The sequence below is a fragment of the Monoraphidium neglectum genome (assembly GCF_000611645.1).
Source record: "Monoraphidium neglectum strain SAG 48.87 unplaced genomic scaffold scaffold00072, whole genome shotgun sequence".
In the NCBI taxonomy this organism is placed as follows: domain Eukaryota; kingdom Viridiplantae; phylum Chlorophyta; class Chlorophyceae; order Sphaeropleales; family Selenastraceae; genus Monoraphidium; species Monoraphidium neglectum.
The window spans coordinates 23,061-34,799 of record NW_014013556.1 but is presented as its reverse complement, the minus strand read 5'-3'; the positions used below and the strand labels follow the sequence as shown (position 1 = coordinate 34,799).

Below are 11,739 nucleotides of genomic sequence, written 5' to 3'. Positions count from 1 at the left end.
AGCAGAGCAAGCGCGGGCTACCCTAGGCCACCGCTGCTGCGCAGCAGCAGTGGCGGCTCGGCTCTGCCACCACTGCCGCACATGCCATGGGGGGACGGGTGGCATCACGTGCGACGCGCTAGCAGCGGCGTTGCGGCGGCCAAAGCGGCGCCGTTTGCGTCGCTGCAGCATGGGGCGGTGCTGCCGGCCCTTTTGGAATCAGAGGCGTATGAAGAGGCAGAGGGCGGATGCGCAGCACCGGGGGAAGCCGGGCAGCCGCCTCAGCTGTGGCAGCAAGGGCAGCTGGAAAGGCAGACAGGTGCCAGCCCAGCAGCTGGCGGGACCGCTGTGCCAGCAACAGCCCCCAGGGGCAGCACCGGGGGCGGGCACTCCTCAGGGACGCGGCCGCGCAGCAGCGGCGGCGGCGGCGGGGCTGCTGCAAGCGGCGGCCTGAGCTTTGCGGGAGCATACCACCAGGCTGTGGCAGGCGGTGCAGGAGCGGGAGCGCCCGGCGGCGCGGCGTGCCACGGCCCATTTGGCATGTCGCCCCTGCAGCGCGGTGACTCCAGCCTGCTGCTAGGGACGGCTGGCAGCGGCGCTTACGGCCTATCAGCTGTGCTGCACGGCGGCGGCAGCGGCGGCGGGTTTGGCGGTGGTTTGGGGTGCGGCAGCCCGCGCCACCTGCAGCTGCGGCTCCCGGGCCACAGGCGCGCCAGCTCAGCGCACTCCATCCAGCTGGATGGGAGCGGCCACTGGTCCACAGGTGAGCCGGCGCTGCGCTTCTGCTTATCTTTTCAACAGCTCCCTTACCCCATGTGCGAGTCAGCTGTGGCTTAGCTGCTTGCAAACATTGCTCATTTGCCTCTCAAGTACTGACCACCTGACTTCCTGATTCTTCACTCCTCATCATCACTTTGCATAGCTGCGTCCTTGCCACCCCATCTCTGACCAAGCCCCCACCCATCCGCCCCTGACCAGGCCAGTTTGGCAGCGCAGCCCACGGCGACGGTTATGTGGTGCAATCGCCTTCATCCGCCAACACCCCCGGCAGCCTGGCTTCGTACTTTGTCGAAGGTTCGCCCGACACGGCCCGAACGCACCGCAGCAACTACTCGAACGGCCTCATCACGCCCATGGGGCCCCCCAGCAGCGGCGGCGCCGCGACCGGGAGCGCGGGCGCCGGGCGCGTGCCTGGCCCAGGCCGCTCCCTGGGTGGCGCGCTGAGCGGCGCCGGCGGGCTCGTGTTCGGGACGCAGCGGCGGGGGGTGGGGCTGGGGTTTGCGCCGGCGGTGCCTGTTGAGATCATCAACCACAGGGATCTGCTCATCGGCCGCTGCCTCGGGCGCGGCGCGGAGGGGGCGGTTTACGAGGCCCGCTATCAGGTGGGCGGGGGTGGGCGCGATTGCGCAGAGCGACCGCGCGGCTTCGTGAGGCGTGCATGACAAGCCTCACTGCCACAGTGGCTCTGTTGGCGGCTTGAATAAAACCATGGTTCTCACCATGCGTGCAAGTGTTGCAGCCCTGCACAGCTGGAGTGGTAACCTGATCATTCGCCACCCGCTGCGCCCTTCACACCAGGACGCGCCTGTGGCGGTCAAGGAGCGCCCCAGTCTAGACGAAGTGGAGATCTACTTGTCGGTGGGGGCGCATGACAATGTGGTCGGCCTGCGGGGCCTCAGCCAGAAGGTGCGCGGGTGCATGCTCTGGTCTGCTGCCCTTGATGTGTTACAGGGGGGCCCTGAGCCACGCGCTGCACGCACTCCAGGACCTGAATCCAATTCGAGAGGGTGATCAATAAGAAATGTGCAAACATCTCTGCAGCTGTTTGCAATCTCAACAAATTTCTGCTGCTGGCCTGTACAAGCCAAGTCAAACAGTATGTCCAAGTAGTGCTCATCTTCTGCGTCCCCACTCGGCAGGACGACGGCACGTGGCTGCTGGTGCTCGAGTACTGCGGCAGGGGCACACTCGACACCCTGCTGCACCACAGCAGCAGCCTCGCGCACGCCGGCGGGGGCGGCGGCCGCGGCCAGCGGGGGCCCGCGGCGGCTGACCTGTCAAAGGTGCTGCCGCTGGCGCGCGGCGTCGCGAGGGGCATGATGCACCTGCACTCGCGGCGGCCGCCCATACTGCACCGCGACCTCAAGCCAGGTGGGTGCTCCCATGCGGAGCAGGGCCACGCAACTCCTCGCCTTTCAGTCGCAACGCATGTGCCGCGATCCAGATATTGAAACCAGTGACGCAGCAGCGTGCGCATCTTGCCGCCTGCCGCATGACCTGGTAAAGCCTTGAAACGCAACGGCCTGCTGCGAATTGAACCCGCAGGAAATGTGTTTGTGGGCCACGGCGGCGTCATGAAGATTGGAGACTTTGGGATGAGCCGCCACGTCTTCCCGCCCCCTGAGGTGCCCGCTGGCGCCCCGGGCGCGCCCGGCGCAGCCCGAGCGAAGCGCGGCGGCAGCGGCAGCGGCAGCGGCGGCGGCAGCAGCAGCGGCGGGGGCGGCAGGAGCGGGAGCGGGGGCGGGAGCGGCGGCGGGGCGGCAGGGGGGCGGCAGCCGGCGCGGACACTGACGCCTGGGGTGGTGGGGACGTGTGTTTACTCAGCGCCGGAGCTGCTTGACGAGCAGCTGCAGCAGGATGATGCACCGGTGGAGCGGATCCTGAAGGTGCGAGCGCGTGCACGCATGCATGTAAAGGAGAGGGTTTGTGTTTGTTCTGGCGTGGGCGAGTGCGTGAACGGGTTGGTGTGCGCGCCAGTGAATGGGTTGACGTCAGCGAGACCCCACCAGCAAGTACTTAAAGGTCGTCATAGCAATCGCCCAGATTCGTGTGCCAAAACCGGCAACCCCAAATCCAACGCTTAGGCCGACGTTTACTCCTTCGGCGTCACCCTCTGGGAGGCCCTAGAGCGCCGCCGCCGCTTCGACGGCGTCGACGGCCTCCTCATCTGCGCCCAGTGGATCGCCAACCCGGCCATGATGGCGCTGCCGCCGCTCACCGTGCCAGATGGCGCAGGTGAGTGGCCGGACGCTCCCCCGCTTGTTGGCCGAAATGCTAGGCGATGCGACCTGTGAGGGTGGGCGTCAGCCGAGAGTGACTAGAACAGCACGCGCGATCGTGCTGTGCCCTGAACGTAATAATTGCAAGCGCAACTATATTGTGCGTTTCACACTCACCACACAACCGATGCCTCTCCCCCACGTCACTCCTGCACTCAGGTGACGCGGACCGCCGTGCGCTCGAGGCGCTGCAGCAGCTGGTGACGGACTGCACGGCGTTCGATCCAGACCAGCGGCCAAGCTTCAAGTCCATCCTGGAGAGGCTGAGGCGAACGCAGCGGCTGCACGACCCGTCGCACTCGCCGCCAACAGCAGCGGCCGCGGCTGCTGTCGCAGGCGGCGAAGGCGCCAAGGTCACGCCGCGGCACGCCCTCCCGAGGTCGGCGGCCCGGGTCAGCAGCGGCGGCGGCGGCGGTGCAGCAGGCGCGGCAGGCGCGGCAGGCGCGGCAGGCGCGGCAGGCGCGGCGGCGGGCGAGCACGAGCGGCAGCACAGGCGGCACAGCCCCGGCGCGGCGCCGGCAGCCCTGATGGGGCCGGACGCTGCGGTGGCCGACGTTGCAGGGCGGCGGATCAGCGGGCCGGGGCTCGCCCTCAGAAAGAGCTTGTCCAAGGACGAGGACGAGAGGGCCCCGTCTTGAGCACGCACGAGGGCTCTTGGCGGGTCCTGCGGCTTGATGATACACGATGTAACAATGAAAGTGTAGCGCTGAGCCGGCAAGCGGTGCTGGGGTGCATGGGCATCCGACGGGTCTTGATCGCAGAAGGTGCACAGTCCCAGTGCTGCTTGCGCCGTGCACAGCTGGTGGTGCGTGGCCCGCAGAAAAGGGCAACACTGAAGACTCCCAAGTGCACATCAGCCTCCATACCAGCTTCGCAGATGTCAACAGAACGCAATGCAATGAACCAGCAGCAGCAGCTGCCCGAGCAGGGCTTGAAGTTCAGACACTTGCACAATCACCACCATCAAGTGGTCACGGGTCCGTTGCGCCTCGGAACCCCTAAGTGAATTCAATGCTCCACGCACTGCCGCAGTTCCGGGCCAGCCGCAGCTCGACAACGCCTGCCGCTAAATGCCTGTCCAGCCGGGTGCCCAAGTGACGTACAACAGATGTACCGTACGGCCCATTTTGAACCCCCAGCCCCCACATTGTGCTGGGCCCTTCTACTTCCTTCGTTGCACCATCATTTTCAAGGGCATTTTTGGTACCAGTACTCCGTCGCCCCACCACCTGTGCTCGCTGAGCATCGAGCCTCAGGAGCCGATTCAGTTGCTGTTCGGCCAGCCCCAGGCAAGGGTGGCGGCACCGATGCAAGGTGCCCGATCGATGTCCACAGTACAGCCGCTTGTTTCTCTGCTCAACCCACGCTTCCTGGAGATCTTTTGTCTGAAGGAAGGAAGGCGGCTGCCAAGGCACGTTGTACGCGACGAGCTCGAGAACAAGCAGCCAAAACTGAACCAAATCAAAAGTCAAACTGGAACGAAGCAAATGTCTGCTTGTTTCTCAGGTGACAACAGACGGATGGCACAAAACATCATACAAAAACGACATGTAAACCAAACATCAAACACTACAAGAACAGGTGCTAGCTCCCTCGGCACCCTGTGCACAGCTCCCCGCCTCCAGCGCGTCACTGCTGCCTTGCTGCCTCGCCCCTTTCAGCACTCTGCCAGGGCACATGAGCACATGCCCGCAACACGCACCCACAAAAAAGCGAACTGTCCAACCGTGGCCGCAGCGCACATGTTTGCCATGCACCACAATCATGCCAGTGCACCCAACCACCACATGAGAAGACCTCTTGTCAGAGATGGAGCTGGCTGTGCCTGTTGCTGCTGCTGTTGTTGTTGCTGCTGCTGTTGTTGTTGCTGCTGCTCCTGCTGTCGCTGCTGCTGTCGCCGCTGCTGCTGCAAGACGCCTGCTGCTTGCAGCGCACTTTCAACAGCAGCGGCCAGGCTTAGTGCAGGGAATTAAACTCCACTCAATTCCCAGCGCAGCATGAACACTCTGAGGCCACCGAAGGCTGCCAACGCCACGATGTAGCAGAAGGCCCTCCATTGAGGCCTGCAGGCTTGCCAACATGCAAGCGCCACAAGCACTGCCAACTCCGCAGCTGCCATCAGGACCAACAACTGTCATGAATCCTTCTTCACAGCAACTCGGCGCCCAGGTGGCTCCAACCAGTACCATGTCGCCTTCTCCGCCTACACAGGAGCACAGGCAGCAGTTGCATTAACCATGCATGTCTGAAACCCGCTAATCTGCTGCTAGGAAAAATGACCAAGCATGCCAGCCTCCTATCTGATGCTTCGAGATAAGTCAAGCAGAAACTGCCTGGCAGTGCCGCAGTGCGATCAGCTCACCATGTCATCAGACCACTTGTTGAGCCGCTGCATCATGTCCCGCCAAGCATCCGACTCGACGTGATCTACAGATCGGCATGACCCGACAGTCACAATTGAGGGACCCGTTGGTCAAGAAAAGGCTGCAAAGCGAGGACAGAGGCGACAGTGCCAAGGGGTAGGATCCCTGCTGCTGTCATCGGGCTTACCATCTGCCCGCTGATTGGGCAAATGCGTGCTGAAGCCTTCCCTATCGCACAGCAGCCTTTTCCATCCCACATCACAGCACTGATCTGAGGCATGTCACCTGTTGCTGCTGTGGGATGATGTAAGATGCCCGGGCGAGGACCATCAAGGTACATGCGACGGCAGGGGCATGGCACGCATCAAAGCACGCGGCACAATTCCGCAGGGCGCCGGCAGACTGGACCACCACAAGGAGCAGCTGGGGGGTGCAGGATCAGCAGGATGGCCACAAGCAACATCACATAAACCTGCAGCAACTCACCTCCTGTTCTGGATCCTTCGCAGAGCAGCGGGCACAAGCCATGAGGACGGATGCGAATCAAAGGGGCATGTTGAATGTGAGGAGAGCCAGCAGGTGGAAAGAGACGAGATGCAACGGGCGGTGATGCAGAGCAGCAGGTGTGCGGGCAGTGTCAGCGCGGGCATTCAGGTGGCGTAAATGATGCGCACGCACAGGCTGCACTCCACAGTGGCAGCCTGAAAAGCAGGCTGCATGCGTAGCACAGCCAGCAAGCAAGGCAAGCTATATGATGGATGGCAATCACCTGCAGTGCACGGACAGCAGTGACGGGATCGAGGATACCATGAGAAGGAGCCGGCAGGTCGTAGTGCATAGCGTGCATGGAGGAGAGCGGCATGAGGGAGAGGTGAATGGCAGCAGCAGCAGAACGGCAGTGTCTGCTGTCAAGCCCATGCGAACACGTGGCACCCTCTCGGCATCACAGCAGCACCACTGGAACCACCTCCAACTGCCACTTAGCACCCTCAAGGACTTTTGAATACATGAGGCACACTGTGCGGTTGCTGCGCCGCGTCAGCGTATGCCAAGAGGCCCACTCACCCCGGACAGCTGCCTTGATGGCCAGCTTCCGATCGCCGACCGGCATGCCCAGCAGAGCGGCAGACCAGTCCGTGGACATCTTGTCGATAGCCGCTGCCGCGTCGGCACGGAACACGGCGTTGACATCGCCTGGGAACAGCTCATGCAAGGTCTGCAACAGCTGCAGCCGTGAAGTCGGCGCATCCATGGAGACCAGGACCTGCGCACGCTGCATCGGCGATTGCGTGCGAGAGCATAGTGTGGCAGGCAGCACGTGATGCCTGCACGCTTGACCTGGCATCGTAACCAGAATGGCGATGAAACCAGCATCAGGCGGGGCAGCACTGCGCCTCTTAGCAGGCACTGAGTGCAGCTGGCAGCGGCTGGTGCTGGTGCCGCAGGTGGCGCGCCAGCTGTGCCAAGCGTGGCCCGAGCCAGCGCACGCACCTCGAAGCAACTGGGCCCCTCAGCCTCCTCCCAAAATGGCTGCAGCGCAGCTCACAGGCAAGGGTGGCCGAAAAGGCCAGGATGAAATTCTCGAAGGACCTCGCGTCGGTTCAAGACGGCAGCTCTAGACGGGAAACACTGGGGTGATCTGAACGACATAAATACAAGCTTATAGATGCGTCAGACTGATATTTCCATTGCCAAACAGCGGGCGCTAAGCGAGTCTTCCGATGAGTCAAGTGCCTCAGGAGGGGATTACCTCGCTGTAGCTAAGGCGAGCAAGTGAGCAGTCACATTCGCGGTTCCAGGATTTGCCTATGCCTCAATGCGTGCATGCTACTTCGGTGATTTCTCTTATGCGTCTCTTCTCCAACATTGGGGCCCAGCAGAGCCTGATCGCCCGCGTGGCTTGCCTCGCCAGACTGTCCGATTTGTGCATGACTGATCCCTATGATCACGATCAGCTAGCGCATGTTGAGGAACTCAGCGCTGGAACGGAAATCACAGTTCACCAGTTGTGCAGAGAACCAGCGGCTGCAGTGTGAACCCCTGGAGGAATCCGACTTCCTTGCCCGAGACCGCCCACCCGGGGTGGCGACAGCGGCGGATGGGGAACGGCGCGGATTATAAACCCGTCGGCCTGGCACGGGCCACCGCAAAGGGTAGGAATGGGGGAGACGCGCAAAATGAATCGGCAGGGGTGGGGCAGGGGATACATGGGCCCCCGGCGCACTGAGGACGGGGCGGCGATGAGGAGGGTGTGGTGGCGGTAGCGGCGGGCGCGAGGAGGTCAGCAGCGAGCTCAAGGAGGCGGCACACATGGTGGCACAGTCTGTGGTGGGGCAGAAGCGCAAGCCCACCAAGGAGCTGGCTGAAGAGCATCGGAATAAGATGCGGCCGCGTGTTGATGCATTAAATGAGGCATGGGGTGCTCTTCCTTTTTTGTCTTTTTTCCAGTGATCCCCCCCACCCATACACACACAAGAAGCCTCGCTGATCCAGCCGTTAGGCGGTGCGGCTTGCCGCGCTGCTACACGCTGAGCCAGTGTGCATGAAAATGTGTCATGGCACTGCCTCGGGTAGTGGCATGACGCCCCAAAACGGGCAGCAGGCGTCCGGGTCGCAGCAGGCTGCCCCGGCCATAGACCTGTTTGAAAAGTGTGTACATTATCACAAGGGAGGAGGCATGTCGTGTTCGCTTGTCCTGCCACATGCCGCTGCAGCCAGGTGATGTGCGGTGGGACTCCGCTAATGCGTGCCATCAGGCATGTGACTGCATTCAACAACTTGAGCACTGTCGTACCGCTCACCCCATCATATGCAACCCTCAGACCCTTCGCTCCTATGTCTCATTGACACGTGCACGGCGGGCATGACCCTTCTGCTCCTGCTGCTCGGGCTCATGAACGCAGCAATCATGACCCGCTGCGCATGCATCTCATGTGCGTGAGCGCTGCTGTCAAGGCAGCAGCGGCTTAATCTTGCAACAGTTCAAGGGATGCGGTGTTGCAATGCTGCCACACCGTGAAGGTGGCGCCACCAGGGGAGCCCGTCTGCAGGATGGGTGCAGGACCTGTGTTGCGAGGTATGTGTGATATGTGGTAGGCAGCAGCCCCAGTCCTATGCTTGAAGACGCCAATATTTGATAAGCGACAAATCTCTTTATCTGGGGCTGTCTCACCCTCTGCCGACATGCTGGTTTTGTGTCTTGTGAGGAACACTTTGGCTTGAGGTTGTGGCGGCGGACTGCAGTTCTGCCATGGACGACGGATCATGTGCCCCATAGCCGATGCACAGACCACGCATCTGACGAGGGTGATAGATGCACTGATGACACGGGGAATTTTCTTGACGTTATCTGGCCGCTCATTGGGCTGGTGATACAGGTGCAAACTTCCTGGTGCATGGTTGAAGTCATCAAGGTCGACAATGCGCCTTCTGACACCGCCCTTGAAACACCACCTCCATGGATGGCTGTGCAAGACAGCTGCAAGCGAAGAGATGCGATCATACAAGCGGACTGACTTTACTCCAGGAGTTGTACGCGTTGGCCTTCGCTTCTATCGACGCACTGGCTGCCAGTGTCCCGTTGACAGCCATCACAGTGGGTGGCCGCTCAGTAGTACCATTGACGCCAGCATCAATCGTAGCTCGCATTGCGTCGCCTGATAACGCAAATAGGGAGCCAGTCGTGTGGAGCGGGCTTGCAGCAGCAACCATGGCGTCCCTGATGAGCAGCAGCCGGGCCTTCAGCACGCAGCGGCCTCGCATGACGTCGCGGCGGAACACGCTGGTTATCACCAACGCAGCGAAGGGTGAGCCATTGGCGCCTGCAGCCCGTGGCGAGGGCCGTCTTGTGTGGAGTGTCAATGCACACGACGTGGCTAATTCCGTTTGCGTTCGCTCCTTTTGAATATTGCAGTGACCGGTAAAATCAAGCTGGAGCTGCAGGCGGGCAAGGCCAACCCCGCGCCGCCGGTCGGCCCTGCGCTCGGTTCCAAGGTGTGCGGCGGCCGCTGTCCGAAGCGGCTCAGGCACACATGCAGCCCGCACAGATGGGGGGTGTTTGTGTGCAGTGGTTGCTACAGGAACATGAGGGATTGAGCAAGCAAGGAACAATTGCAGCGCCTCCCTCAGCGGTCTGCGGCAGCAATAGCGGCAGCAGCAGCAGCAACTCACAAGCCGACGCCGCTTCTTTCGGTCCTCCTGGTTTGAATCACCCAGGGTGTGAACATCATGGCTTTCTGCAAGGAGTACAACGCGGCGACCGCCAAGATGGCCGGTGATGTCATCCCAGTGGAGATCACCGTCTACGAGGTGCGGGGGCACCGCAGCGGGTGGCCGGGGAGCTGTGCAGGGCACAGTGAGGGACGGGCTGGATAATGAAATAAATCAGATCAGTTCAGGAGTTGCCGGCGGTGCAGCGGCGGCAGAGATAGGGCACACTGGAGGGCCGCTGCGGCGGCGCGACGAGCGCTGCGGTTGTTGCGCCGGCATGCGATGGCGTCACGGCGGCGACAGCCTCAGGGGCAGCCGGCGGCCAGCGGCGGCCGGCCGCGGCCGCAGGCACATCGCCTGAGTGCAAGCACGAGCAGCTGTTGCATCAGCAGATCAAGCGTGTGCAAACAGCAGCGCGTCCAAGCGGGAAGCCCGCGACAGCTGTGTGTCAAATCTTTTGGCCCGCCTCGAACCGCTCCGGCTGACGCCCCCATTGCTTGCCTGAACCCCGGCGGATGTCGTACACCCAATCAGGACCGGTCGTTCACTTTCATCTTGAAGACCCCCCCGGCGGCCATCCTCCTGAAGAAGGCGGCAGGTGGGCGCCCTAACGCGCCTGCGGCACCTGAGCGCGTCTGCCGTGCCGTCTCCCCTCCTGCTTCCCCTGGCGCACCAGCGCGGACCCTGTCCTCGTGCCGCTCACTCAACCCGCAAACCGGCGGCTGTGACCGTCCGCATCGCGCCCCGCAGGCATCCAGAGCGGCAGCGGCAAGCCCAACGCGGAGAAGGTCGGCCAGGTGACCCGCGCGCAGGTGGAGGAGATCGCCAAGAAGAAGCTTCCCGACACCAACGCCACCAAGGTGGACTCTGTCATGCGCATGGTGGAGGGCACCGCGCGCAACATGGGGCTGACCGTCGTGGACTGATCGCGCCGCGGACTGACAGGGCTGGACCGCAGTCATTGCTGCCGGGCGCGGCCCCGTGTAATATGCTGCCCAACAGTCCTTCGCGGGTCGTGGGCGTGTGGCGCGGCCAGCGATGTGACGAATCAATATCATCAGTAGCAAGATGAGGCAAGACGAGCAATTAGGATCAGCAAGGTGGTGGAGCAGGGGAGTGGGAAAGCGGCCAGGCTGACACCCACTTGAAAATAGCGCTTGGCAGTCGGGGGTCATTTTGTGTGTGGGGCAGCCGGATTTGCGCTGAGTGCAGCTGATGCTGGTGTACGGGGAAAATGCACAGCGTTGCAAGCTCTTACAGGGTGGGATGCTTTCAATTGAGCCTATGCCATCACATCTCAAACCACAACGCAAGCAATTGTTGCGCCACAGAGCGCAGTGTCAACAGCACGGCAGTCGCAGCGCCGTTGACCGGGCCGCTTGAGGTCGCAGATGTAGAAAAGCACGCACAATCCTGATGGTTTAGCAGGTCAAAAAACAATAACACACATAAGGCAGCCAGCAGGCTGGCAGGACCGAGGCAGTGCAACAAGAAGCGAGGAATTGTTGCCCAGGCGAGCCACTGAGCACTCAGTGCTGTGCGCACACAGGTGTGCAAGATTTCAGGAGGAATGCGGCAACGCGCTGCCGGCGCCGTGGTCGAGCAGGCCAATGCCGCCAAATGCCTGGGCACGCGTCATAGTTCAACACACGCCACCCACGCGAAAAGGCAGAAACATGGAGCGGCGCGCCGGCGCGCCTGTGCGGTGCGCCGCGAAAAAAGCCCGATTCACACGCAAGGTTGACGAAGCATGCGTTGTGGGGCACCCTCCTCACAGGAGACAAGATGCCCCCATTCATGTATAAGGATTCCACCGCATCATCGCAGCACCTGGCTGCCAATTCAGTGTCCCAGCACGCCGTCGAGGACGCCGCCCACGCCGCCCAAAACACCCCCAACGCCGCCAAGCACACCCCCCAGCAGGCCGGGGCGGCCGCCCACGCCTGCGCCCGCCGCCCCGGCCTGGGCCGAGGCGGTCGCGCGCGCATTGCTGGAGGGGCCGTAGTAGCCGCCGCCGCCGCCCAGGCCGGCGTTTGCGGCGGCGTTCGCGGCGGCCGACGCCTGACGGCCGTCAAAGCCGCTGGGCGCAAATGAGGAGAAGCCACAGGTGCCCGGCAGGATGCGGCGGG

The 11,739-nt window shown here is 62.6% G+C and overlaps 4 protein-coding genes across 4 annotated transcripts in view; 2 read left to right on the top strand and 2 right to left on the bottom strand.

The window, feature by feature from the left end:
• Positions 1 to 519: 519 nt before the first annotated feature.
• Positions 520 to 3,676, top strand: MNEG_0821 (hypothetical protein; the record flags this gene model as incomplete). The annotated part of the gene is made up of 7 exons (XM_014050702.1): positions 520 to 742; positions 958 to 1,361; positions 1,558 to 1,665; positions 1,899 to 2,130; positions 2,305 to 2,645; positions 2,844 to 2,994; positions 3,198 to 3,676. The coding sequence occupies 7 exons, from the start codon at positions 520 to 522 to the stop codon at positions 3,674 to 3,676; spliced, it is 1,938 nt and encodes a 645-aa protein (XP_013906156.1).
• Positions 3,677 to 5,391: 1,715 nt separating this feature from the next.
• Positions 5,392 to 6,680, bottom strand: MNEG_0820 (hypothetical protein; the record flags this gene model as incomplete). The annotated part of the gene is made up of 2 exons (XM_014050701.1): positions 5,392 to 5,465; positions 6,467 to 6,680. The coding sequence occupies 2 exons, from the start codon at positions 6,678 to 6,680 to the stop codon at positions 5,392 to 5,394; spliced, it is 288 nt and encodes a 95-aa protein (XP_013906155.1).
• A 2,430-nt stretch (positions 6,681 to 9,110) lies between these two features.
• On the top strand, positions 9,111 to 10,536 carry MNEG_0819 (50S ribosomal protein L11; the record flags this gene model as incomplete). Its single annotated transcript, XM_014050700.1, has 5 exons — positions 9,111 to 9,207; positions 9,315 to 9,394; positions 9,617 to 9,709; positions 10,145 to 10,208; positions 10,361 to 10,536. The coding sequence occupies 5 exons, from the start codon at positions 9,111 to 9,113 to the stop codon at positions 10,534 to 10,536; spliced, it is 510 nt and encodes a 169-aa protein (XP_013906154.1).
• A 916-nt stretch (positions 10,537 to 11,452) lies between these two features.
• Positions 11,453 to 11,739, bottom strand: part of MNEG_0818 (hypothetical protein) — a gene marked incomplete at both ends in the record, with an annotated part of 2,044 nt that continues 1,757 nt past the window's right edge. The window contains one exon of the mRNA XM_014050699.1: positions 11,453 to 11,690. Within this exon, the coding sequence (XP_013906153.1) occupies positions 11,453 to 11,690 (238 nt within the window). The remainder of the gene's footprint in view (positions 11,691 to 11,739) is intronic.